Source organism: Diabrotica virgifera, chromosome 8, assembly GCF_917563875.1.
Source record: "Diabrotica virgifera virgifera chromosome 8, PGI_DIABVI_V3a".
NCBI lineage: Eukaryota > Metazoa > Arthropoda > Insecta > Coleoptera > Chrysomelidae > Diabrotica > Diabrotica virgifera.
Window position 1 is genome coordinate 51,334,593 of NC_065450.1, and position 26,461 is coordinate 51,361,053.

Here is a 26,461-nt window from a genome sequence, read left to right on the forward strand (position 1 = left end):
TTCTAGCTTGCGTGTTGTGCGGGCAACTAGGTCCACATCATCTGCATATGCCAAAATTTGGGATGATTTATTAAAAATATTTCCTCTGTCGTCTATTCGGGCATCTCTGGCCGCCTTTTCCAGAGCTATGTTGAAAAGGAGACACGCCAGCGCATCTCCCTGTCGCGGCCCAACATGAGTTTCAAATGCCTGTGATTGTTCGCCATGTATTTCGACTTTGCAAACAACTTTACGCATTGTAGCCTTAACCAATCTTATAAGTTTATCGGGGATGTGGAATTCATCCATGGCTTCATAAAATTTATTTCTTAGACCGATTTAAAATCTAAGAAAAGATGTTATGTGTTGATATTGAATTCATTGGTTATTTCCAGTATTTGCCTTAGCACAAAGATCTGGTCTGTTGTTGATCGACCAGGACTAAAACCACTTTGATATTCTTCCAGGAAGATCCTCTGAATATGCACTTAGGCGACCATATAATATACTCGAAAATATTTTGTATGCTGTGTTAAGGAGGGTTATTCCCCTATAGTTTCTACATTCCAATTGATCACCCCTTTTTATGTAGCGGGCAAACGATTCCAATACACCACTCTTCTGGGATTTGTTCCTCATTCCAGGCTCTCGGTATTATTTTATATATTTCATTAGTCAGTCTTCCTACATAATATATATTCAACTGTATTATCACCTACTCGAGATAGGTTGAATAGTGTCGTGCCAGTCCATTTCCTTGCTGTAATACGTTGACTAGTGAAAACTTCTCAGTGAGCTCATTCTGACAGTTGCTGTTGACGAGTCCATAGTTGCTTTTACTGATGTCGAATGTATTTTTGAGTGATGTTATTAAAGGTATGCAATATTTAACATAACATGTCTATTAATGTAGTCGTAGGCCTGTTTGAAATCTATGAATATGTCGTGGATGTAAATGTCATAATACAGTAACTGCAGAAATTAACAGAAGTATATATCTAGCGCATACTTAGAGCATACTATGGATTAAAGAAACTTTAAACATCAAACACTGTTACAAAAAGAACGAAAATAGCAATATACAGAACTCTTGTCAAGCCAGATGAAGAACGTTTAGGCTTTTTTAAACGGAAAATCATCAGACATATTTATAAAGGCTTGCAGAAAAACGGATTATGGTGTAGGCGCTATAATTTTGAACTTTACCGCCTTTATAGTGAACCTAGTATTGGTATGTCCATCAAAATAAACAGACTGCGGTGGCTAGGCCACTCAGAGAGAATGAACGAGATGGGGCAGTCGAAACACATTTATAACTAAAGACCGGATGGAGTGCGGAGAAGAGGCAGGCCCAGAGCATGATATAAGGAACAGGTGGAAGATGACTTATGAGTGTTAAGAGTACAAAATTGGAAACCAAGGCGAATGATAGGAAGGAATGGAGGCTGATCCTAGAACAGGCCAAGACCCACTATTCGTTGTGACATAGACATGCATGTAGGATCTACACGAAGGATTTTTCGAACAGGACAAACGATTCCTTCAAAATCTAAAACCTAAAATCTAGAAGGGAATATAAACAGATAAAAATCATAACATATAAAATTAAGGAAAATGTCATAATCAGACACTTGAAAAATAAGAGGCTGTCAAGAAAACATTTATCATTTAAATTTTAAGTTGATGAGTTTGCTTGCCTAACAAAAAAGTTAAAATATGTCAAATTATTCAAACAAAAACCAAAATAAGTCTTTTTGTGCTATACGTAAAGTGTATGATTATAATATAAATAATTTTTCCATTTTACAAACTTAATAGTTAATATTGTGATAACATTTTTCAATTTAAACTCAGAAAGTTAAGTAAGCAACTAAAATCGAAGTTTTTTTTTCTTTGCAGTTAAACAATAAGGCACGCACGCAATTTTCCCTTGTTGCCATATTTTAAATTTGAAAAAATATATAGGGAATAATCAGATTTTCTTGATAAGCCATTCCTATTACAGCGAGAATATCATTCGCTAGAAGTTAGTAGTGACGAGTATATCTGACGTCATTATTATCTTTGGTGAGATGGTAAATGGTAACAGACGTCTGTCATAATATTGGAGGTTAAATGTAACATCAAATTATTGGTTTCAAATTATATTTTATTTATTTAGTTTATATTCTAACGACAGTTTATTTTTTAACCAACTTCACTTTCCCTTCCCTAGCCCTGATTGGTCGAGTATATTTGTAGCAGTCTTGTTGTATGGTAGGTTTAGTTAGGCCTTAATTTTAAGAAATACTGTTGCTGGCTAAATGGGTACAGCTCCCAAAGTTCATAAAGGAAGAAAAAAATAAACAAACAAAAACCTGACATAATCTTCTATACGACAACATGACTTTGACACTTATATTACAGATAAATATCTTTGTTTCACACTGTTAAAAACAAAGAGAAACAGTGTAGCCGGTAGCTGCTTTGGTAAATACATATATAATTGATGGATTCGACCGTTACTTGATGGAAGTTCATTTTATCTAACAATAAAACACTGAAAACGTTTGTTTTCTATACTTCCACTTTTTTTAATAGATTTATAAACTTGTTGTTTATTTGGGTTTATATGACTGCGGACACTAAATCCATTCGCCAATTTATAAACTTAACAGATACTAAATTCAATAATAGTGAGATAGAACTTTTAGAGAAAGGATTCAAACACAACTTGCCCCGACATAATATTCACAAAAATTTAGAATATTTAGGTGTAGAATGTGAAATAGCGTTAAACAAAACTGCCAAGAACATAGAAAAAAGCATCATTGTAAAATCTATTACCGATGTATGTAGTGAAACTAATAATTCGTGTTATAAAGAAAACCAAATAGCCGTTTCGATTAAAAATAAATCAATAAAGCATGACATAATATTTACAAAAGCAGACAAAGGTAACACTACTATTGCTATCGATAAAAGAGACTATAATAACAAAACAATAGAATTTTTAAATAACCAAAATAGTAGAACACTAAACAAAGACCCCACAGAAAAATACCGAAAACAAATTAAACTAGCCATTGAAAATTCAAAATCAATACTAAATCCAACAGAACAGAAATACCTTAATATTATGAACCCACAACCTCCTAAATTATACTCTTTTATTAAACTACACAAACCTGACCACCCAATAAGGCATGTAGTTTCTTTTTATACAGCTCCGTCATATAAACTTTCAAAAAACAGATATTATTACAGAATACACTAAATTTTCACCTAAATTCACCGTAAAAAATACACTAGAACTAGTTAATAAAATACAACATTTTCAATTACCCAACAACTCCAGACTAATTTCTTTTGATGTAAAAAATATTTTTCCTAGTGTTCCTCCTACAGAAACTTTTGTTTTAGTTAAAAATCTTTTAGACCATAATAGTACAAATCCGATCATTGCATCTGAAATTTTACACCTTCTTGAAATTTGCATAAATCAAGACTATTTTGAATTCAATAATCAAATATACACAAACAACAGTGCAGGACTTATTATGGGTAATCCTCTAAGCCCATTGCTATCAGATATATTTATGAACCAACTTGAAAAAACAATTTCTAAACATCCCGTATTTAAACAGTTCTTATATTGGTGGAGATACATGGATGATATACTAGTATGCTTTACAGGAACTAACAGACAACTTGACCAATTTCTATCATACATTAATTCACTTCATAGTAATATTGAGTTTACAATAGAAACATAACAGAATAATTCCATAAACTTTCTAGATGTAACGATTACCAGACTATACAACAAACATGAGTTCTCCGTATATCATAAACCTACCCATACTGACACAACCATACACAATTCATCATCCCATCCTACACAACACAAATTAGCAGCCTACCATAGCATGATACACAGACTGACAGAAATTCCCATGACAAAAAATAACTTCGAGATAGAACTAAACATCATTAAACAAATAGCAGTAAACAATGGCTATAACGAACAAACAGTTAAAAACTCCATAAGAAAGCCCTGAAATTAGTGTATCCACCACCACAGAAAGAACCCAGTACCTTCTGCTCTCTCACATATACTGGCAAGATAACAACAAAAATAGCCAGATACATAAAAAAGAAAGGAATAACACCAGCCTTTAGAACTAACAACAACTTAAGTAAATATATTAAGAACAATAAAAGCGGAAAGAGAAAGCCACTACAGAGTGGTGTGACTACAAACTACAAACTAACTTGTGGTGACTGTCCGAAAACTTACATCGGTCAAACTGGCAGAACCTTTGGCAAACGGATAGCAGAACACAAAAGGGCTTTCAACAATAGAAAAACAGATACTTCTACATACACACTTCACCTTCTAGATCATAATCATTATTTCAATGAAGAGTTTCAAATTCTGCATATCCAAAATAAAGGCCTTAAGCTATCTTTTTTAGAATCTATGGAAATTAATAAATTGAAAAATACAGATATAATTCTGAATGACCAACTCGAGACAAACAGCTCCCCACTCCTCAACCTCTTCAGTTAAAGACTTAAAAAGGCAAACACATTGTAAACTATATCACTTGAGAAAGGCACTCTGCCGAAACAGCTGTAGTCACTTAGTTGTAATAAATTTTGTGGAAGTATAGAAAACAAACGTTTTCAGTGTTTTATTGTTAAATACATATATGTTTTTTATTTGGCAACAGCGCTTTCCTGCCAAACTTGACTGTAACGAAAAAAGTAATATATGAGGAAAAATTTGTTGAATTTGTTTGTCGTCAAGTTTGTACCGGTGGGTTACGATGTCATTAAATATATGACGTGCATTCCTAATTGTTTGACTTTTAGTTTATAAACTATATTTACCTCTTTATCCATATCAGCAATATCATCACTTGAAAACGACATTAACGGATTAATTGTATCCATAAATTTCCCACTGGGTGTCCTCTTTCTAGTATCAGGCATGCCGTGTTCAGGATAAGACGTTATATGCTCAGGACTACTGCAATGTGGGGGCGGATGCCTATTTTTCGAACCTTTGCTGTTTAAAGGAAATATCCTCTCGTCTACGTGTTCCCACCTTTCAGCACAGCACCATAACCAATCTGGCGTTACAATCTTCAACTTTTTCTTCCGGCGACCAGAGTTTACTTTAGCGGTACCCGGCCTGACAGCCACCAGATGCGTCGTGGTATCCTCGATGTCTTGCGTAACAGTGGCTCCAAGTCCTCTAGCGACCAGATACGCTTTTGACTGCTCTAAATTAATATGGGTGGGGACCAAACCACTAAAAACTAACCTACAACCTTCTAAAATATTGCTTCGCACTGTAGGAATGACTTGTTTAAGATCAGGTACTTCGCCAGCTTCAAGCTCATCGTATTGCTTATAGAATTCTTGGTGAATATGTTTCAAAATTTCTTCAAGATAAATTAAATAATCATCAGGATCGTCTATATCGATCAATTCTTCGGGTTTTTCTGATTTGTCCGATTTGTCCTTTTTATTTTCTTTATCCGAATTTTTATTTTCGCTGTTGCTTTCAGTTTCATTATTTTTTGGTTCTTCTGGCTTTGTTTTAGTTATTTCAGAATTTTCATTCATATTTTCGTCAGCCGCGTTTTCGTTATTTTTCTTTTCTACGTCTTTTTCGTCATCTTTGTTGTTTACAAGATGTTTATCAGCTTCTTGTTTTTTGCTTTCCTCGTCAACTGTTTCTTTATTTTCTGTTTTGCATTGAGAGTTATTTTCTACTTCATCCTTATTTGCGTTTTCCTAAAAAATTAACTTGATTATCTACACTTGCTAGCAAAAAATCGACTCAAGATTGATTAAGACCGCTTATTTTTAAATGTCATACTACTCAAAAATATGAAATAAAATACTAAGAACAGAGATCATTTTTATTAAAATCAAAGCGGTAATAATATTATTACAAAATAAACATGATGGCTTTAATACACACAAAAAAAATTAAAGAACTTACTAGAAAATAAAGGAAAAACCAATCACAGTCGATTGGTCGATAAAAAAGAAGATATAGTTATGGACACAGAAGACAAGCTGAAAGTATTGAAAAGGTACATAGTAGAGGATATCAAAAACCCAAAATAATGATGAAAGCCTGACAATTAAAGGTAAAACTTTAGAACAAGTTGAAAACTACAACTATCTTGGCACAATAATTAATCACACAAACGATTACTCCAAAGAAATCAAAGTTCGAATAGAGAAAGCAAAAACAAACTTCAATAAAATGAGAAAGGTACTTTGTGCAAGAGAACTGAAATTAGACTTGAGAGTTAGGTTTCAAAGTGTTATATTTTCTCGACCCTGCTTTACGGGATAGAAGCATGGACACTTAACACGTCGACTACTGAAAAGTTGGAAGCATTTGAACTGTGGGTGTATAGAAGAATCCTGAAGATATCATGGACCGAGCATATAACAAACGACGAAGTCATGGGAAGAGTCAACAAAAGACTTAAATATTGGAAACCATCAAGACACGAAAGCTGCAATACCTGGGGCATGTTATGCGTAATGAGAGATACAACATACTTCAATTGATTATACAAGGGAGAATCCAGGGCAAGAGAAGTGTAGGAAAGAGAAGAATCTCATGGTTGCCTAACTTGAGGGAATGATACGGATGCACATCAACCAAACTATTCCGAGCAGCAGCATCTAAGATTAGAATAGCCATGATGATTGCCAACCTCCGTCGCGGAGATGGCACGTGAAGAAGACATAGTAGAGGTATTTGATAATCACAGAGAAGAAGAGAACAATGAAGATCTGAAGTCCAGATCTGCTCTCAAATCCAGAAGATCCAAATCTCAGAAATCTAAAAGAAATCAAAGAAGGGTCCCTAAAGGAAGCCTATTAGGTCTGGTCCTCTATCTGTTATACATAAACGACATACCTGAACTAGAAAATAATACTAGATTCACCTTTGTAGATGATACTGCAATGCTAGCAGTTGGTTATACAAGAAACAGCAGAAAAATTACAGTTGTCGATAAATAAAATCCATAATTGGACTAATAAATTGAGAATCAAACTAAATGAATTTAAATAAATTCACGTCAATCAGAATAAATAATGCCCAAATACCATATGCACCTTCCGCAAAATACTTGGGTATCACATTTGATGCAAGACATCGCTGGAAAGTCCATATTAAAAAGAAAAGAGAGGAAATAGGTATCCGTCACAAATATTTTGTTCTGCATACATGTGCATATGTAAACAACGGCTAACGCCAAGCAGCAAAAAGTGCAGCGGCCAGTTTGTCTGGGAATCAAAGGGGTAACGTCAACATACCACACTGCAGCTTTAGAGGCGATGTTGAACCTTCTTCCCTTGCAGTTCTGCATAAGGAGGAAGGGAGTAAGCACCGCCTTAAAGCTGCAACAGACACAAATAATGCAACCTGGAGATCTAGTGGGCCATCTAAAAATCTTGGAAGAAAGTACCGCACAAACCTTATGGAAATTAGGTCCCAGTGAATTTAGTTCATACTTTGGGAAAATACTCTTTGAATCATTGTGATAAAAAGTTCTCATGGGCACAACTCGTTCGTATGGAGGATTTTCAAGATATAGAGGCCCAAACTCAGAAAATTACAAGATTTACTGGGTATTCCAATTCCCTGAGTTACTGGTTATCTGGCAACATGTAGAAGTTTGGATCAAAGAAAAGTACTAGCAGTCTAGGATTTTTTTCCGGCTATTAAATGGCGACCTTTACTTTGACCTTGACCTTCAACGGACGTCATTTTCTAGAGTTTCGAGGGTTTTCGGCATTAAATTGATATAAACAGATTACTCATGGGTTTTTGGGATCGCTAAACACGAATATGCCACCAGCACCGACTCCCGGAGCACCTAGTTTCCAAGGTCAATGAAAGGGGCTCCTGGAGTTTCGAGAGTCTTCGGTACTACATTAATATAAACGGATAAGTTATAGGTTTTTGGGGTTGCTAAACACGAATACGTGACCAGTACAGACACAGGAGCACCTGGTGCCTAAGACAGGTTGTCTTCTGGAGTTTCGAGAGTTTTCAGTAGTAAATTGTTGGAAACGGATGGTACACACCGAGTACTCGGAGGTTTGATGAGTTGCTGTTCAAAGAAAGCGTACAAATTGGTGAAAAGTTTTTTTTGCTATTTGTAGAATTTTATTAAAATAACTATGTTGTACTATTCATTTGTTTTAATTATTTATAAATATAAACTCAATTCATATCTGACACTATTTTTCCTTCATTTATTTTTAAATCGATTTACTATATTCTATTTTGATAGTGTTATTCATCGTGGTCACTAGATATTCCAAAGTCTTTTATCTAAGTCATACTCGTGTTCAGCAACCCCAAAAACACAAGAGTAATCCGCTTGCATCAATTTATTATCGAAAACTCTCGAAACCGCAGAAGATGACGTGCCTTAGGCACAGGTAGACCAGGTACCCCGGTGTCTGTTCTGATGGCGTATTTGTGTTCAGTAGCCCCAAAAACCCATGAGTAATACCCATCTGCATCAATTTAATGCCGAAACCTGTCGAAACTCCAGAAGAAGACCTGCCTTAGGCACCAGGTGCTCCGTGGGTCTGATCTGATGGCGTATTCACGTTCAGCAGCCCCAAAAACCTGTGAGTAATCAGTTTACATTAATTTAGTACCGAAAGCTCTCGAATCTCCAACGCATGACGTGCCTTAGGCACCAGATACTCCGATGTCTGTTCTGATGGGGTATTCGTGTTCAGCAACTCCAAAAACCTAGGAGTAATCCATTTGCATCAATGTAGTACCAAAGATCCTCGAAACTCCAGGAGCCCCTTTCATTGACCTTGGAAACCAGGTGCTCCGGGAGTCGGTTCTGGTGGCATATTCGTGTTAGCGACCTCAAAAAACCCTCCAGTAATTTATTTGCATCAATTAAATGCCGAAAATCATCGAAACTCTATAAGATGACGCCCCTTGCAGTGGCCCTGGCCACCACGTCCTCCGGAAGTTAATTCTGATGGCATATTCGTGTTTAGCGATCCCAAAAAGGCCATGAGTAATCTGTTTATATCAATTTAATGCCGAAAACCCTCGAAACTCTAGAAGATGACGTCTGTTGATGGTCAAGGTCAAAGTAAAGGTCGCCATTGTGTGTGTGTGTGTGTTTAGATTTATGACCTTGGTTTGAACCAATTGGCCAGCTCAATTTTTTTTTATTTTCATAGACACAATTTCCTAATTTTAACTTATATACATTAAATTTTAATAATTACAAACATATATTACATACATTACATTAAAAATAGCCATTGGATAGCCAGGAAAAAAATCCTAGACTACTAGTACTTATATTTAATCCAAACTTCTACATGTTGCCAGATAACCAGTAACTCAGGGAATTGGAATACCCGGTAAATCTTATAATTTTCCGAGTTTGTGCCTCTATATCTTGAAAATCCTTCATACGATCGAGATGTGCCCATGAGAACTTTTTATCAGGATGCTTCAAAGAGTATTTTTCCAAAGTATGAACTAAATTTACTGGGATCTAATTTCCATAAGGTTTGTGTGGGGTACTTTCATTGAATTCTAAGGACAGGCGAACAGATGTCATGCCAGTCTAATTCGACTTCGAAACACCCTTTGAAGTGGTCATAAGAACCCCAAATGGGTGAAGAAGTTGAAGCGAAACTGGAAGGTTTCACTCCTACGGTATACTGGTGGATCTAAGATACATGAAAGGACAGGAGTGGGAGTTACTGGGCCCAGTTTCTGGCTATCCAAATCTCTTGGAAACACCACAACCCAAGAATGTCTCAACCGAGACACTCATAGGGTAAAAGTATTTATTTTATCAGACAGCTAATCTACCTTGAAGGCTTTAAAGTCATTGACTTCTGAGTCAAAGTTGGTTTGGGACTATAAACAATCTAGTCTAGGCGCCAGAGGGGTCACCGTGTCCTTTTTAATTCTGATGGACAAACTCAACGGTTTCTTATGGATTTTTGGCTGCTGATTACGAATCTCAAGGGTGGATTTCGATCCGAGTGGTCAAAAAATTGTTATAAACAATTTAATTGTTATAAACAATTTAATTGTTATAAACAATTTAATTGTTTATAAGGCTCTGGCTCATATACTAAAAGAGATACAAAAAATGTTTAAATAAAATTTGTTCCTTAATAAAAAACGAAGAAAAAACGTTTACTAAACTCAAATCCAATAATTAGAACTCAAGATATTATAAAATTAGTGCACAATGCAATTTTCAAATTGCAAAATAAGTATTTTTCGAAGCTTTATCGATCGTAACTCGGCTTCTACGCATGCAAATGAGCATTAGAAGGTCTCATTTTAAAGCTTAATTAATAGGTTTGCAAACATAGTTTGTTAAATTATTTTGTCTTCATTTGTTTTAAAGTTATACCCGTTTGAATTTATAATTTTCTTAAAAAAATTGTACATTAATTTGTTTATAAGGATTTCAAGCAAATTTGAGCCATAAACATTTATACTTTAATTAACAATAATGATAGAACTCAAAAGGGACAATTTGAGCTTATGAAAATGTTCGTAAGTTTATTTTTGGCCAAGGTATCGATATTTTAATGGCGCGCTATGAGGAGCAAGATCGGCTCACAGTCAAGTAATATTGCGGTAAGGACACCGATCGACTGCTCTCGTGTTACATTATTTTGCTCAGGAGGCCTTGCCTATTCTTAATAAATAATATCAGCTGACTTTTTAGTTATATTTCTGAAATATTAGTTTTTAAATTTTTTTTCTCATTTAGTACAAAGAATAGAAGACAAAGTAAATAGAATGAAAGGTTATACGAGGTACAGTATGATGATAATATAAGAATTATATAAAATTTTATTCGGATCTTCAAACATGAAAAATGAAGATAACGGATATATACATAGAAATTATAATTTGCATGGAGAAGTTAGCACGTGAACCTTTACACTGTGAGCATGAGTCGATCTTGCTCCTCATAGCGCGCCATTAAAATATCGATACCTTGGCCAAAAATAAACTTACGAACATTTTCATAAGCTCAAATTGTTCCTATCGAGTTCTTCTATCATTATTGTTAATTAAAGTATAAATGTTTATGGCTCAAATTTGCTTGAAACCCTTATAAACAAATTAATGTCTAATTTTTTTAAGAAAATTATAACTTCAAATGGGTATAACTTTAAAACAAATGAAGACAAAGTAATTTAACAAACTTTGTTTGGAAGCCTATTAATTAAGCTTTAAAATGGGATCTTCTAAGGCTGATTTGCATGCGCAGAAGCCGAGTTACGATCGATAAAACTTCGAAAAATACTTATTTTGCAATGTCGAATTTGCATTGTGCACTAATATTCCAATATCTTGAATTCTAATTATTTGCTTTCGAGTTTAGTAAACGATTTCTTCTTCGTTTTTTATTAAGGAACAACTTTTATTTAAAACATTATTTTGTATCTCTTTTAGTTTATGAGCCAGAGCCTTATGAACAATTAAATTGTTTATAACAATTTTTCGACCACTCAGATCGAAATCCACCCTCGAAATTCGTAATCAGCAGCCAAAAATCCATAAGAAACCGTTGAGTTTGTCCATCAGAATTGAAAAGGGCACGGTGACCTCTATTTGGCGCCAAGACTAATCCCTCAAGAAGCTGGCGGAACGCAACAAAGTAACTTTGATGTAGGTGCCAGGCCACAAGAGAATTGCAGGAAATGAGGAAGCTGATAAGCCTCGCAAAAGAAGCGGCTACTACCCCTACCCTATTCCAAGGTGCAGAACCCTTCTGTGGACTATCAAAAAGCCACCTCAGAGAGGAACTCCGGACCTGGGAACTCAATCAACTAAAACTATACTGGTAACACACCAGGACAAAGTCAAGCAAAAAGGCTCTTAAAAGTGTCACCTACTGCAACAAACTGCCTTCTCGAAATGAGTAAAAAAGATATCAAGATGGCCACTGGGCTTCTCACGCCCTAAAAAACGCTTTATGACTCGTTGTCCTAATTTGTTACCATTAATAGTATGACACAATGGATCCAAAAGATGGCATAACCCAGACATCCAAAGTGAAAGTTATCCTCCAACACCAAATTGTTCTACAGGTCCAGCGAGCTTTAAAGGGATCATATCCAATACATGTATTTCGGCTCTAGGCGGTTGGCCAACAAAATATTTTCAAATAATTAATATATTATACAAGTCCAATACTTCAGTCGACTGCTGGATTCTGAACTAAGCCACGCAAATGCAAAAGCCCGCGTACATTTACCATTTCAGTCTGTTTTAAATCAGCGGAACGAGTCTAGAGGTGGGCTAAATTACGATAAAGTGATATTTTATTCATTGTGATTTTTGTCTGTAATTGAATCGGTCATTGCGAAAACAATACATATTGCAATGTGTAAATTTTTCAGGAAACGTAAAAATATTTTCATTAATAGTTGGATATTCCGAGATAATACTATATTTTATATAAGTATTATGGGTTATAAATGAATCTTTCTGAAAAGCAAAAAAGTTTAAATGTTTATATGTTTAAATGTAAATTTCATGGCATTGAAAAGCGTCGTCATTTTACCCAAAATATGGACATAGATTGTTTTCGTAATGACCGATTTAACTGCGATTTAACAGAGCAACGAAATATTCGTATGTTAAACTCCTAATAAAAAGTGTTACCACTATGGACCATCGTAAAATTCTACGCACGTGTTATTATTTTGTTTAGGTCACTATTACAAAATTGGGTTTGCTATTAGAACGCATACCATATGCCACTAGTGCCAAACAAAAATAGAAAAATTAAGTAGTTTATGGAACGTTTTTATAGAAGTGGATGATAATTATGCATCATGCATTATTTTTAAGATAAATCTGTCTTATAAAACTTAGAAAACGTAGAAAACAAAATTTTAATACATTATTGTTTCCCATAATGCACAAAATGTTAAAGGTGGTACACAAAATGATATGAAAATTAAACATTTTGGTGGCTTTGCACACACAATAAATAAACTTTATTGTGAACGATGGCTTAAAGGATGAGAAAATCAGCCACAATTAAATTAAAAAAATTATTTTATTGACGTTTCGACTTCCACCTCAGATGTTGTTATCAAAAGTGATATGAGGAAATCATTAAAAATTTAACCAAAATAAAAAATACCATAAGCCACTTTAAAAAGAGTTCTACAAGCAACTGCTAAACTTTTAGATTTTCAAAAAATCCAGGAAATGGGAATCCTCTCAAATTACTGTAAGATGTTTCCACACGTTGTAATTCGACATTTTATATGTTGGAAAGATTTATTTAGCTAGAAGAAATTGTTAAGGCTATGATAAGCATAACAAATATGTACGTAAACACTGGTTCAACAATGTATGAATCGAATTTTATTAAACAGTCGATAAACTGTCGATTTCAACTTTTCTTGGCACAAAAAGGTTTCGACTTATTCCTTTTAAGGATCCAACAAATGCGGAAATAGCACAGAAAATAGAATCGCTCTTATTGCAGAAAAACTTGGAATGAAACAAAAAGATGAAGGGTTTACGACTCAAACTTTATTAGAACATGAGAAAACATCTGCAGATCCGGATGATATTACAGAATCGCAGGATCAGCCATGAGGCACTACGACAAGCAGGGCAATAATAGAAATGCAAAGATTTCGGGAATGCGATCGGTTGCCGCGAAATGAAGATTCGTTAAAATGGTGGAGAGAAAATAAACATATTTTCCTTATCATGCACAAGTAGCTCAAGAACGCCTTAGTGTCATTGGAACATCAGTGCCTTGCGAACGGTTATTTTCCAAAGGTGGTCTAATTATTTCTGATTGAAGAACTCGAGTTAATTATAAAAAGGTTAAAAGGTTGTTATTCTGAAATTTTAATTTAAAAGTAACAAATAGTAACTAATAAGTATTTGTAGCAAATACTGGTATTTAATGTTTACTTTGTGTTTAGTTTTTAAGAGGGTACATTTATTTCTTTCGAATCCTAAGAAAACTAATAAGTATTTTTGAAAAATTTAAACGCAGAATAAAAGACTACATTATTACCGAGTGCTGAAAGCCTCTGAAAACTTATATAATGTGCATTTTAATAAGTTACAGGGGTGAAAATATGAAAAAATTGAGTATGATTTTAATTTTAAATATCTCATTCAAATGACACTTTTTTATTCTAATGGACTTTCGGCCCTCGATAATAATGTAATCTTTCATTCTGCGTTTCAATTTTTCAAAAATACTTATTAATTTTCCTAAAATTCGAAAAAAATAAATGCATTGACAAAGCATTGGCCCGAAATTTGCTATGCTCTTGTTAGATTTTATATTAACAATTAAGACAATGAAAAAACAGCAAATTATTTATTAATTCAATATTATTTTCATTACAAAAACTACTTTTTGAATAAAATTGTTTTTATGCATTCTAGCAAACCTAATTTTATAATCATGACCTAGACAAAATAATAACACGTGTTGAATTTTATAATATACCATAATGACAATATTTTTAATTAGGAGTTTAAAATACGACTGTTTTGTTGCTCTGTAAAAATCACGATCAGTTACATTTGATTCCAAATACTTAGTTTAGCTTTAGCCCACCTCTAGGTCAGAATTAGGTATAAGGATTATTATAGGACCGGTTCGGAAGGGTCCGCGTCGGCATCGCGCCAAGGAATAGAACCGAACCGACCGGCGACCTGACTACATGCAGAAGGCGACTGTAGATCCTTCTAGCTTTCTATGCAATCGTGGTACGAATAGATTATTATTTTTATAAGTTTATGGATATGTATTTAAAACATATTTTTTCACCTAAAATATTGTCTGAAGCTATTTCTTTGTGGCATTTATGTAATTTATTATTCTAAATGCGAAATAAGCCACAATTTAACTTAAAAAATGATTTTATTAAGTTTTATTTCGAACGTCGTTGTCAAAATACAAAATATTAATAAATTAAACAAAAATGTTGTTGCTTAGTAAAAAAAATCATCTAATAATTGCCAATATGAATGAGTTAGATTAAATTATATTATTAGAACAATTTTTTTTACTAAGCAAGAACATTTTTGTTTAATTTATTAATACTTTGTATTTTGACAAAGATGTCCAAGTGGAGGTCGAAACGTTAACAAAATCATTTTTTAAGTTAAGTTGTGGCTTATTTCCCATTTAGAATAATAAATTACACAAACGCCGCAAATAAATAGCTTTAAAACAATATACATAATATTATGTATAATGCCAATCATTATCCATAAATAGGTACACATGAAATATTTAGCACTATAAATATTAAAATAAATATTTTACGTTAAATTATATGTTTTAAATACATATCCATACACTTATAAAAATAATAACCCATTCGTACTGCGTATGCATAGAAAGCGATCTGTAATCGCCTTGTCTGTGCATGTAGTGGGTTAGGTTCGGTTATATTCCTTGGCGCGATGCGGACCCTTAAGTCCGATTATCTACTTTCGGCTCATTCGGCTGGGCTCGCTATTTTAGTAAACTCCTAAAAAGAGAGATAGAAGTAGGAGGTTCTAGTTCAAAGATATTTTCTACATGCCAATGTTAATATTGCTATGATTTCTGGTTTTCATGTCTGGAACTTTTATATTGGTCCACTATCTCAAATGCAGTTTAAACTCTGTGTCTTAAAAACCTATGTTCCATATTTCTTTGATTTATACTGTATATGGTCCACATAATGTTCAGAAAAAAGTCACACCATTTTGAGCGTAGGGTTTGGGGGGATAAATCGGTAAATTCGTAGTTTTTTAAGTTTTTCGTCAATATTTCTAAAACCATGCGGTTTGGCATGAAGAACCTTCTATACAAAAATGTTCTACATTAAATTTGAAATAAAAAAGGGCCGATGCATAATCCTTCTAAAATGAACGGTTCCAAAGTTACGGAGGTAGTATAGTATAATTGGTCGAAAAAAGGCCTAACCCAGACATCCAAAGTAAAAGTTTTCCTCCAACACCAAATTGTTCTACATGGTCCACATATTGTTCAGTAAAAAGTTACACCATTTTGAGCGTCCGGTTTGGGGGGGGGGAGATGGGGGAGAAGTAGTAGTTTTTTTACGTTTTTCGTCAATATTTCTAAAACTATGCTTTAACGTAAACAATGTTCTATACAAAAATGTTCTACATAAAATTCAAAACAAAAAAGGTCCTATACATAGTTATTGTTCCTATACATAAAATCAACGGTTCCAGAGTTACGGATGGTGAAAAGTGAAGGTTTTCGATACTTTTTATATTTATTGGGCAATCGATGATTTTGGGTGCTGAGGTTGACGTTTTTTCAAGGGCTTATCACTAACATACCATCGGCCACTGAAATAGCAAATTTTATTTACAAAACACAATCCTGTTAAAGAAAATTTCTTTCATCAATAATATTATAAATTGCCCAAATATATATAAAAAGTATCGAATACCTCCACTTTTCACCATCCGTAACTCTGGAACCGTTGATTTTATGTATAGGAACAATTATGTATAGGACCTTTTTTGTTTTAAATTTTATGTAGAACATTTTTGTATAGTTTTAGAAATATTGACAAAAAACGTAAAAATACTTGTAATTTACCGACTTCTTCCCCATCTCCCCCCCCCCCCCCCCAAATTGGACGCTCAAGATGGTGTAACTTTTTACTGAACAATATGTGGACCATATGGAACAATTTGGTGTTGGAGGAAAACTTTTACTTTGGATATTTGAGTTAGGCCTTTTTTTGGACCAATTATACTATAAATACTACCTCCGTAACTTTGGAACCGTTTATTTTAGAAGGATTATGCATAGGGCCTTTTTTATTTCAATAACATTTTTGTTTAAAAGGTTGTTCATGCTAAACCGCATAGTTTTATAAATATTGACGAACAACGTAAAAAACTACGAATTTACCAATCCCCCCCCCAAACCCGACGCTCAAAATGGTGTGACTTTTTTCTGAACATTATGTGGAGCATATAGAACAATTTGGTGTTGGAGGATAACTTTCACTTTGGATGTCTGGGTTTGGGTCTAGTTATACCATACTATAAGTAGGTACTTAGCATTTGTATATTTCTCCCGCTACAAGTAGCTTAAAACTGTCATACAAAGGTTGACGATGTTGTGATATTCTGAAACATTGTCATTTTAATGAATAAGGCCTAATCTTAAAATTAGCGCACTATATACCTTAAAGTCTAATATATTTTTCATTACCTCTAGTTTGGATGTTTTATCTTCTTCGGAATTACCATTATCGGTTACTGTCTTTTCCTCGGATACTATCTTATCCTCGGTTACTGTCTTATCCTCGGTTATTGTCTTATCCTCGGTTACTGTCTTTTCCTCGGATACTGTCTTATCATCGGTTACTGTCTTATCCTCTTTATCTTCTGGATTAGTTTCAACGTCTCTTGAGCTGTTATCATTTTCTTCACTGGTAACTTTTGTGTTATTCTTTTTAGTACTAACTTTCGTTAAATCAATTCCTTTTACTAATTTATCATTTTCGTGTTTATCTAATCCCGGTGGAGCATTGATATCTCCTGTGTGTTGGAAAAAATGATATGGTTTAACATGGATTAAATTTGTAGCATGTGACCAGACATCTTCTCTATCATCTATTATACATACCATGTTATCACCGCAGGGAAATAATGCCCTAAAATATTTGAAAAGTTATAATTGGTATTGATTAGATCAGAAAAAAGATTTTCATAGTAGTTGTGTGATAAATTCTCTGTCTCATTCAGAGATCGCAACATTACTTGGATGATGTATTCCTTACTTTGGTACATGTGTTAGTAGACGCCATGTTAAGTGACAACAGATTCCTGGCAGCAATTGATACAGAAAGTTAAACACCGACAGAAATTCATTTTGGATTGTAAATATGTATGGGATTCTTCATATTCTACCGTAAAGAAATGAGAAACTCAGTTTAAACATAGCCGTGGAAGTGTCCAAGATAATCCATATAAAGAACATCCAAAAGGGCTAGAACCACACCTGAATTACCGACAATTTACAGCTCCCGGAACGAACCATGGCCGATGAGAAACGCTGTCGACGGTCATACGCCCACCTAAACTCTACAGTCTCTACACACAGACAGGATTTCTCTCGCCGGCCATGGTTCACTCCGGGAGCTGTACAGGATGTGGTTTTGAAATATCAGCATATAAAGGTCATCAATGTCATCATTATCATCATAAATGGCGCTAAAACTCATTGTGAGTCTTTGCCACGATTACTATTGCAAGTTGCCTTCCACTCTTTTTGGTGATGTGCCACTATTTCCCATGTTCACCCTCATTTTCTCCAAATCCTCTCTGACTGTATATTTTTAACTTTTTCTAAACTGGCCTACAGATCTTCTCCCATTTCAGACTTTCTCAAAAGATGCTGTTTAAAAGTTAGCTGTTTCTACTCCGTATTATACAGGGTGTCCAGAAACTCTACCGACAAACGAAGACAGGAGATTCCTCAGATAATTTTAAGACAATTTAACCCAATTCACCTAGTCCGAAAATGCTTCTTAAGGGAGCTAAGCTCTTTGAAGATGGCGTCATGAAATTAGTTTTTCTTAAATACCTCCAGAACGCTTCTATTTAGAAAAACGAAAATTGGTATGCATATTTACTTTTCAGAGATGAATCGATTCCATCCATTGCAAATTTCTAGTACCAGTCATAGGCGTGCGTTTTGGGTAGAGCAACGGGTATTTATCGCATAACTTTTTTGTTCGTAAGTTTTATGCATTTTTGACACCGGATTATTAAATTGTGAGGTATTCTAGTACTAAAAGGTACTCTTGATTTAAGTCGGTAGGACACACCGTTTTATAGAAAAATCGATTTGAAAGTTTTTCGTTTTTGGAATTTGAAAAAAAAATTGAAAGAACTTTTCAACAAAAAACGAAGTATTTTACCAACATAAAGTAAGAGTAACTTTTAGTACTCGAATACCTCATAATTTAATAATCTAGTGTCAAAAATTCATGACAAAAAAGTTATGCTATAAAATAACTGTTGACCTACCCAAAACGGACGCCTATGACCAGTACTAGAAATTCGCAATTAATGAAATCGATTTATCTCTGGAATATAAATAAATGTACCAGTTTTCGTCTTTCTAAACAGTTTTTTTTTGAATTTTTTTTTTAATTCAAAAAGCGAAAAGTTTTCAAATCGATTTTTCTAGAAAACGGTGTGTCCTACCGATTTAAAACAAGAGTACCTTTTAGTACTAAAATATTTCCCAATTTAATAATCCAGTATCAGAAATGCATAAAAGTTAAAGATAAAAAAGTTATGCCATAAAATAACCGGTGTGGGGCACCCAAAACGGACGCCTATGATCGGTACTAGAAATTTGCAATAGATGGATTAGATTTATATCTTGAAGATAAATACGCGTACCAATTTTTGTTTTTGTAAATAGAAGCGTTCTGGAGGTATTTAAGAAAAACTAATTACAAGACGCCATCTTCAAAGAGCTCTAGCTCCCTTAGGAAGCATTTTCGGACTAAGTGAATTGGGTTAAATTATCTTAAAATTATCTGAAGAATCTCCTATCTTCGTTTGTCGGTAGAGTTTCTGGACACCCTGTATATCCTGTCTATCTTACTCTAACCTTTATGTATCTCACTAAATTTTCTCACATTCTCTGTCGTTTCTGTTTTGAAACGTGTATTTTGTTTTATCTTCATTTATACCGGGTGTCCCCGAAAATAGTGCGTTCCTTTAAGGTATGGATATAATACACAATGTAGAACAAAAAAGCCCTATAACATTTTTTTCTAAAATCAACCGTTTCCAAAAAAAATTACATTGTTCTCCATATAAGCGAACTTTTATTTTAATAAAATTTAAAAATTTGGCATCACTGTACAAGAACTGTTAAAAATAGTGATTTAGGTTATTGACACCAGAAAAATGTAGGTCAGACAGGTACACTTGCAAAATAATTATACCACCCCATGTTTGAAAATAACAAATCAACAGTGGCGGCTCGTGATTTTTACAATAGGGGAGGCTATACCTAACTGTAAAATATCTAGACAAATTTGCACTAGCAAAAAAATGCGTCAAAAAATGTAATTTAAGGCCCCATCTTTTGACCATTTTTTATTTACATTTCATAATATCATCCTAATTCATAATTTCATGATATCATCATTTTAAAAATAGTTAGTCTAATAGTAAAAGTTTAATACCAAAGTTTGTGTCGTTTATTTGTTAACAATTCCATCTATTTGTAAATAGATACCTATGTATATCAAAATAAATACAGATTTGAAGTTTTGCAGTCCATACATAATGAAGCTTCAAATTTTTTAAGATACTCAATTGATTTTTTTTAATTCTAAACGCGGCCTACTGCGAATTCAAAACACGATAAATTACCGATATTTTGCTTTGAGTTAGAGATATCGGAAAAAGTTATTTGAGCAAGTTGTTCCAAATATTATTATAACCCCACATACCAAATTTCATAACAAAATTCGCACTTTTAGATTTTTCATTATTTTTAGTCAGGGCCCTAAAATTCGTTGTCCCGAGACGCACCCAACCACCCAACGGAGCTGAGAAGCTAATCTGCCTCCCTTGGTATATCTCCAGGCAGCGTGTGATGGCGCCGTAGATGCCACTGTTAGGAGACCGGGTCTCCTTAAACGCCTGCTGCGCTGCACGGAGCATTAGTAACGGAGAATGCTGGGCTTCTCGGCTCCGTTCGTGCATCTCGGGATAACCCAGGGTCCTGCCTACAATAATATGTAATAAAACTGAGACGCGATCATGCGTTCTAATGCTAATGCTCCGTACGTATGGATAATTAGTGATAATATGGAATTTACACGTTGTATAATAGTGAGAGTAATTGTTGTTTTCGCGATTCATGATAAACAAAACAGTATAGAGTGTGTACAAAATTTATGGGGAGGCTGAGCCTCCCTTGCCTCCTCTGACGAGCCGCCACTGCAAATCAAGAATTTGTTTGTTTGTTTAGGATGAAGACAGGGTTTAATGTAAATACTAAAGGCTAATGCTGCAACTATTGTTGAATTGTGATTGTCTATGTTTAGATTTTTGTATACATAGTTGTCAGATTTCAATTTGCACACCAAAATGTATTGTGGTTTTTTGACCAAATGGTTGAATTTAAAAAAAAAATGTTAGATTTTTTTGCTCTACATGGTACCTTCTACCTATACCTTTAAGGAACGCACTATTTTCGGGGACACCCTGTATAGACCAATATTTAAAGCAAAACTCCTTCAAAACTGATATCCTTAATTACTAGCAGTGGCGTGCGGTGACATTTTCGGAAGAGGGAGCGATTCAATAAGGGTTTAACAAATATTTTCTTACGAGGGTCGAGATCAAAACATATACCTACTTAATAGATGTATACCTAATGTATTACCTGTTAACTTATATCGACTAAAAACAAGAACTACAAAAAATTAGGTATAGTGTTTAACCCAGTCTGAGAGACATGCACACGCCTTGAGAATGAGATTCGGGTGATACAAATTCATTGAGGCAAGGAGGATTTACTCTTATAAGTGGGCGTCACTCCATCCCGCCCCAATGCTTCATACTATCCACTATCTAACTTGGAAAGTCTGTCTTCACTTGTAAAATTTATTGTAAAACTTTGGTGCGTTTTAATACTGAAAAACTTCGTTCAACTGATGCACTTGTAGCTGAGATAGTTAGTACCTACTACTTAATTCACACAACTTGCCCACTTCACACAGAGACTGATTTAAACCAGTAGTATTCAAAAAATTCAACCGATTCCTAAGTATTTCTTTATCACTAATTTCAGGTGTTTTATAAATGACATTTAACTGAGAATGCAAAGCTAGATTATCAAAAAAAATCATAATTTAATCGTACTGAATTAAATAGATACATACCTCTGTGGGAGATTTTAATGAATTATAATTAGACATATTAAAATTACATAATTCTACATATTTTTATTTCTTTAAAATTTTCAAAGTGATAATTCTGTTGTTGTAGAATATTATCAAAAACTTCGATGTATAATCGTCGATAGGTCTCTCTTTCGCCGACAATATCAATCATCATTATTTTTCTTTTAGGTTCGAAGCTCATATTTTCAGCTTTATCCCAAATATTTTTAAACAGCTCATTTTTTTAATCATCATAAGTCATCAAATTGTCTTATACAAAATGCAATGTCACTTGACTTCGTCTGTAAAATGTCGTAGGTACTATAAAATATCAGTAAAAGGAAAAATCTCAAAATGTCAAATAAAATATTAGTAAAAATATTAAGCAAAAAATTGAAATCGAGCCATTTGTACCTAAATACCTACCCCTTATAGCAGCAGTAACAGACTCTGCATCTTGTTTTCGAATCGGAAGCGGTCGGACGAGCGCTTCCAGGCGTATCAAAATTCGCGTGAAAGGAACATGACTAGCGAGTGAGGTTATTAAACCCTGACCAATTATTGAACGGGACAAATGCATGACAAGCAGCGATTTTGAGATGCGCTTCCGTCAGGACCGGACTGAATCGTTGAATTGTGTGCTTATTTGAGACCGTTCGTATGCGATCAAATTTTAATAATGTTTCAATGCCTATTAGTTACATAATTAATAGATTACTTAGATTAGGGAAACATTGTTGATAATTAAATACTAATTAATAATATATGTATTTTCTTATATGGAAGTATAGGGAAGCACCGCTTCCCCCGCTCCCATGGATCGCACGCCTCTGAGTACTAGTATTCACTGAGCTACTTGCATCTACATGATCAAATCAACAAAGAGTGGGAAAACGCAGACAATGCTGGAAAGGGAAACAGGACGAATCCTAACAAAAACAGTATAGTGGATTGTATGCTAGAATAAGGACAAACGGATTCAAATTTAAAAAGCAATATGTGAAATTTTGTAAAATAAAAACTTCTCTACATATTTAGAGGCGCATCTATGGTCCTCTGGCGTTACGAAACCAGCTTCAGGGTACAGTAGGGGTATAGGGGTCAGTTTTACATGTGCCAGATGGGTGTTGGAATGGAATGCACACACTTAAGTTTTAACAGAGTTTGGTTTTTGTCAAGTAATGAAATTCAATTCAATGTTCCAAGTGTTATTCCTCCCAGGATACATTCAGTTTTACATGTGCTAGATGGGTGTTGGAATGGAATGGAATGCACACAATTGGATTTTAACAGAGTTTGGTTTTTATCAAGTAGAGAAATTCAATTCAATTACCTAGGAGCAGAGATCACTAGTGACAGGAATATAAGAAGAGATAGTCCAGGGCGCATCTGTTTTCAGATGGACGTTGAGAGGTGACTCAAATTTTTTTGCAGAAATTGCTTGAAAATAAATCAAATACATAATAATATTTGAGTTATCCTCCCTCTCAAAAAGGTCCGGAACATTGTTTAAATAATCAAAATGTCAAAGAGTGAAGGAAAAATTCAATTTTTTTCTTCGTTTTTTGATTATAACTTTAAAACTATTCATTTCAGAGAAAAGTTGTACTAACATAAAAGTTGCGTAATTAAATTTCCTACAACATAGGCTTGGTTAAAAATTTTAAAAATAGTCACCCTAGTTGAAAAATAGCAATAATTGCGAAAAAAACATACAAAAACAAGTATTTGCATTTTACGTTTTTCAACCATTTATGCTACACTTAGGACCTTCATATTTTACCCAGAAAAACTTTATGATACAGTAAAACAATACTGTAAATTTCATTAAGATCGGTGCAACAGATTATGCAAAATAAATTTTGCAATCCAGCTTTCGCAAAAAAAATTCATTTTTTTAAAATGTTACATGACTGAAAATAAAGTAGGTAGCAGGTTGAAATTTTTTTTGCTTATAGAAGAGTACTGTACCTTTCATTTGCAATTTAAAAAATTAACATCGATTAATTACCACGGCGTCAGGAAATTTTTTAAATATACATTAATTTTTGGTGCTACGCGCAGGACAGCGGTGTTCGATTCACACAAGTTGATTTCCACCAAAATTTCTTCCAATCTTTATCTAATATATTATTTTCTTACTCTATATTTTGTTGTATTTTAATATTTTAATTCCACAAAAATCAAACTAATTTTATTATTGTTTTTGAAATATTGTTTAAACAATTGCTTATGTTTAAAAATAATAAACTTTTATTCTCTAAGTTAAAATATATGAACAAAGAAAGTTTTTGCTAATAAAAGTGTTATTTCAAACGATAGAGTATGTGTTTTTATTTTGCAATAAACAAATTTACTTATTTATATCGAAATGTAATAAAAATTAAAATGTATCAATCATTATCAAAGGTCATTGGAATGCCGAATAAGAGCAAACATTCCGCAGTCCTGCGCGTAGCACCAATAATTAATGTTTATTTAAAAAAATTTCTGACGCCGTGGTGTTAATCGATTTTAATTTTGCAAAATTGCAAATGAAAGGTACATTACACTTCTATACGCAAAAAAAATGTCAACTTGCTATCTGCTTTATTTTCAGTCCTGTAACATTTTGAAAAAATGATTTTTTTTTTGCGAAAGCTAGATTGCAAAATTTATTTTGCAAAATCTATTAAACCGATCTTAATGAAATTATTAGTGTTGTTTTAGTGTATCATAGTTTTTCTGGGTGAAATATGAAGGTCCTAAGTGTAGCATAAATGGTTGAAAAATGTAAAATGCGAATACTTGTTTTTGTATGATTTTTTCGCAATTATTGCTATTTTGCAACAAGGGTGACTATTTTTTAAATTTTTAACTAATTCTATATTATAGGAAATTTAATTACGCAACTTTTATGTTAGTACAACTTTTCTTTCAAATAAATACTTTTAAAGTTATAATCAAAAATCGAAGAAAAAAATCGAATTTTTCCTTAATTTTTTGACATGTTGATTTTTTAAACAATGTTCCGGACCTTTTTGAGAGGGAGGATAACTCAAATATTATTATTTGATTTATTTTCAAGCAATTTCTGCAAAAAAATTTGAGTCACCTCTCAACGTCCAAATGTACTAATATTTTTACAGATGGGCCCTGGTCTAAGAGACCACAAGGCAAGCAGCAAAAGCAGCAAGAGTAAGTGGTTGCCTCCGACAAACCATATGGAGAAACAAATATCTGACCACGGAAAGCAAAATGAAAGTATACAAGACAACAGTAAGACCAATTCTAACATATGCAGCGGAGACAAGGACCAATAGAGGAAACACGAAACAACAAATCAACAATATCGAAATGAAAGTATTAAGATCAATAGCGGGTATATCATTAAGAGACAGACAAAGCAACAGAAGTATAATAGGGCAGTCAATGAGGGTATTTGGCTCCGAATTCCATCCTACTACATCGAGTTACTTGATATTTTCACAGTAAGTAGGGAATAGCTCATGAAACAAAGTCTACCCTACGCCGATGGGCGCTTTTATCTTGGGGGTGGTTCCCACCCCTTCTCGGGAGTGAAAAATGTTTTGGTTAAATTAGCCACGGAAGAGGCTAGAGAACCTAATTTTAAGCAAAAACTGTTCTATAATTATTTTTTGACAACTCAATACTTTTTGAGTTATTCGTGGTTGAAAATTGGTCATTTTCATTGAAAAATGACACCTTTTCGGACGGATTTTTGTGAATACCTTCAAAACTACGCATCTAACAAAAAAAACTATATATAATATTCCTGTAGGTTACAAAAACACAAAGAGATTCGTTCCTCCATAAATCTTCTAGTTAAAATAGAAAGAGGAATATGCTAGGTACGAAGAGTTTGTTTTTTTTTTGCTGCATGCTCAAATCTGTGTATTCAACTTGAAATAACAGAGAAACGGTCGATTTTAGGTGTATGATGAACTTCAACTTTTATAGTACTTGAAAAGACCTTTAAAATGAGCAATACTAAATGTCGATTACATTCAAACTAAGCGAGATATTCTGCAAAAAAGTTGATGGCCAATGTATTTTAAGAAGAAATGAGAAGTATATTTAACCCCTCATTCATCAGAATTTAAATACATCGTTTTCCTTCTACAATACTTTTTACTATAATGTTATTTATATGTTCAAAAAGTTGGACTGGTTTAAAATGAATGGTTTTTGAAAAAAATAAGATCAAATTATAGAGCGCACTTTTAAATGTTCTTAAAAATCTTCCTTTTTCTCCATGTAACTCGAAAATGATAAGAGATACGAAAAAAGATCCCACCCAAAAATGTGGGATTTTTCAGATAAAAATTTCCTTTTTATTTTTCATTACTGTATCTCTTATCATTTTCAAATTACATGGAGAAAAAGGAAGATTTTTAAGAAAATTTAAAAATGCTCTCTATAATTTGATCTTTTTTTTTTCAAAAACCATTCATTTTATACCCGTCCAACTTTCTGA

The 26,461-nt window shown here is 33.7% G+C and overlaps 1 protein-coding gene across 2 annotated transcripts in view; it reads right to left on the reverse strand.

Moving 5' to 3' along the window:
- LOC126889453 (RNA polymerase II subunit A C-terminal domain phosphatase) overlaps positions 1 to 26,461 on the reverse strand; it is a 67,117-nt gene that overhangs the window by 20,728 nt on the left and 19,928 nt on the right. For both annotated transcript variants that reach the window (XM_050657768.1, XM_050657767.1), the window contains exons 3-4: positions 17,274 to 17,718; positions 4,855 to 5,766 (exon numbers count right to left, since the gene is read on the reverse strand). In XM_050657768.1, the coding sequence (XP_050513725.1) occupies positions 4,855 to 5,766; positions 17,274 to 17,718 (1,357 nt within the window). The remainder of the gene's footprint in view (positions 1 to 4,854; positions 5,767 to 17,273; positions 17,719 to 26,461) is intronic.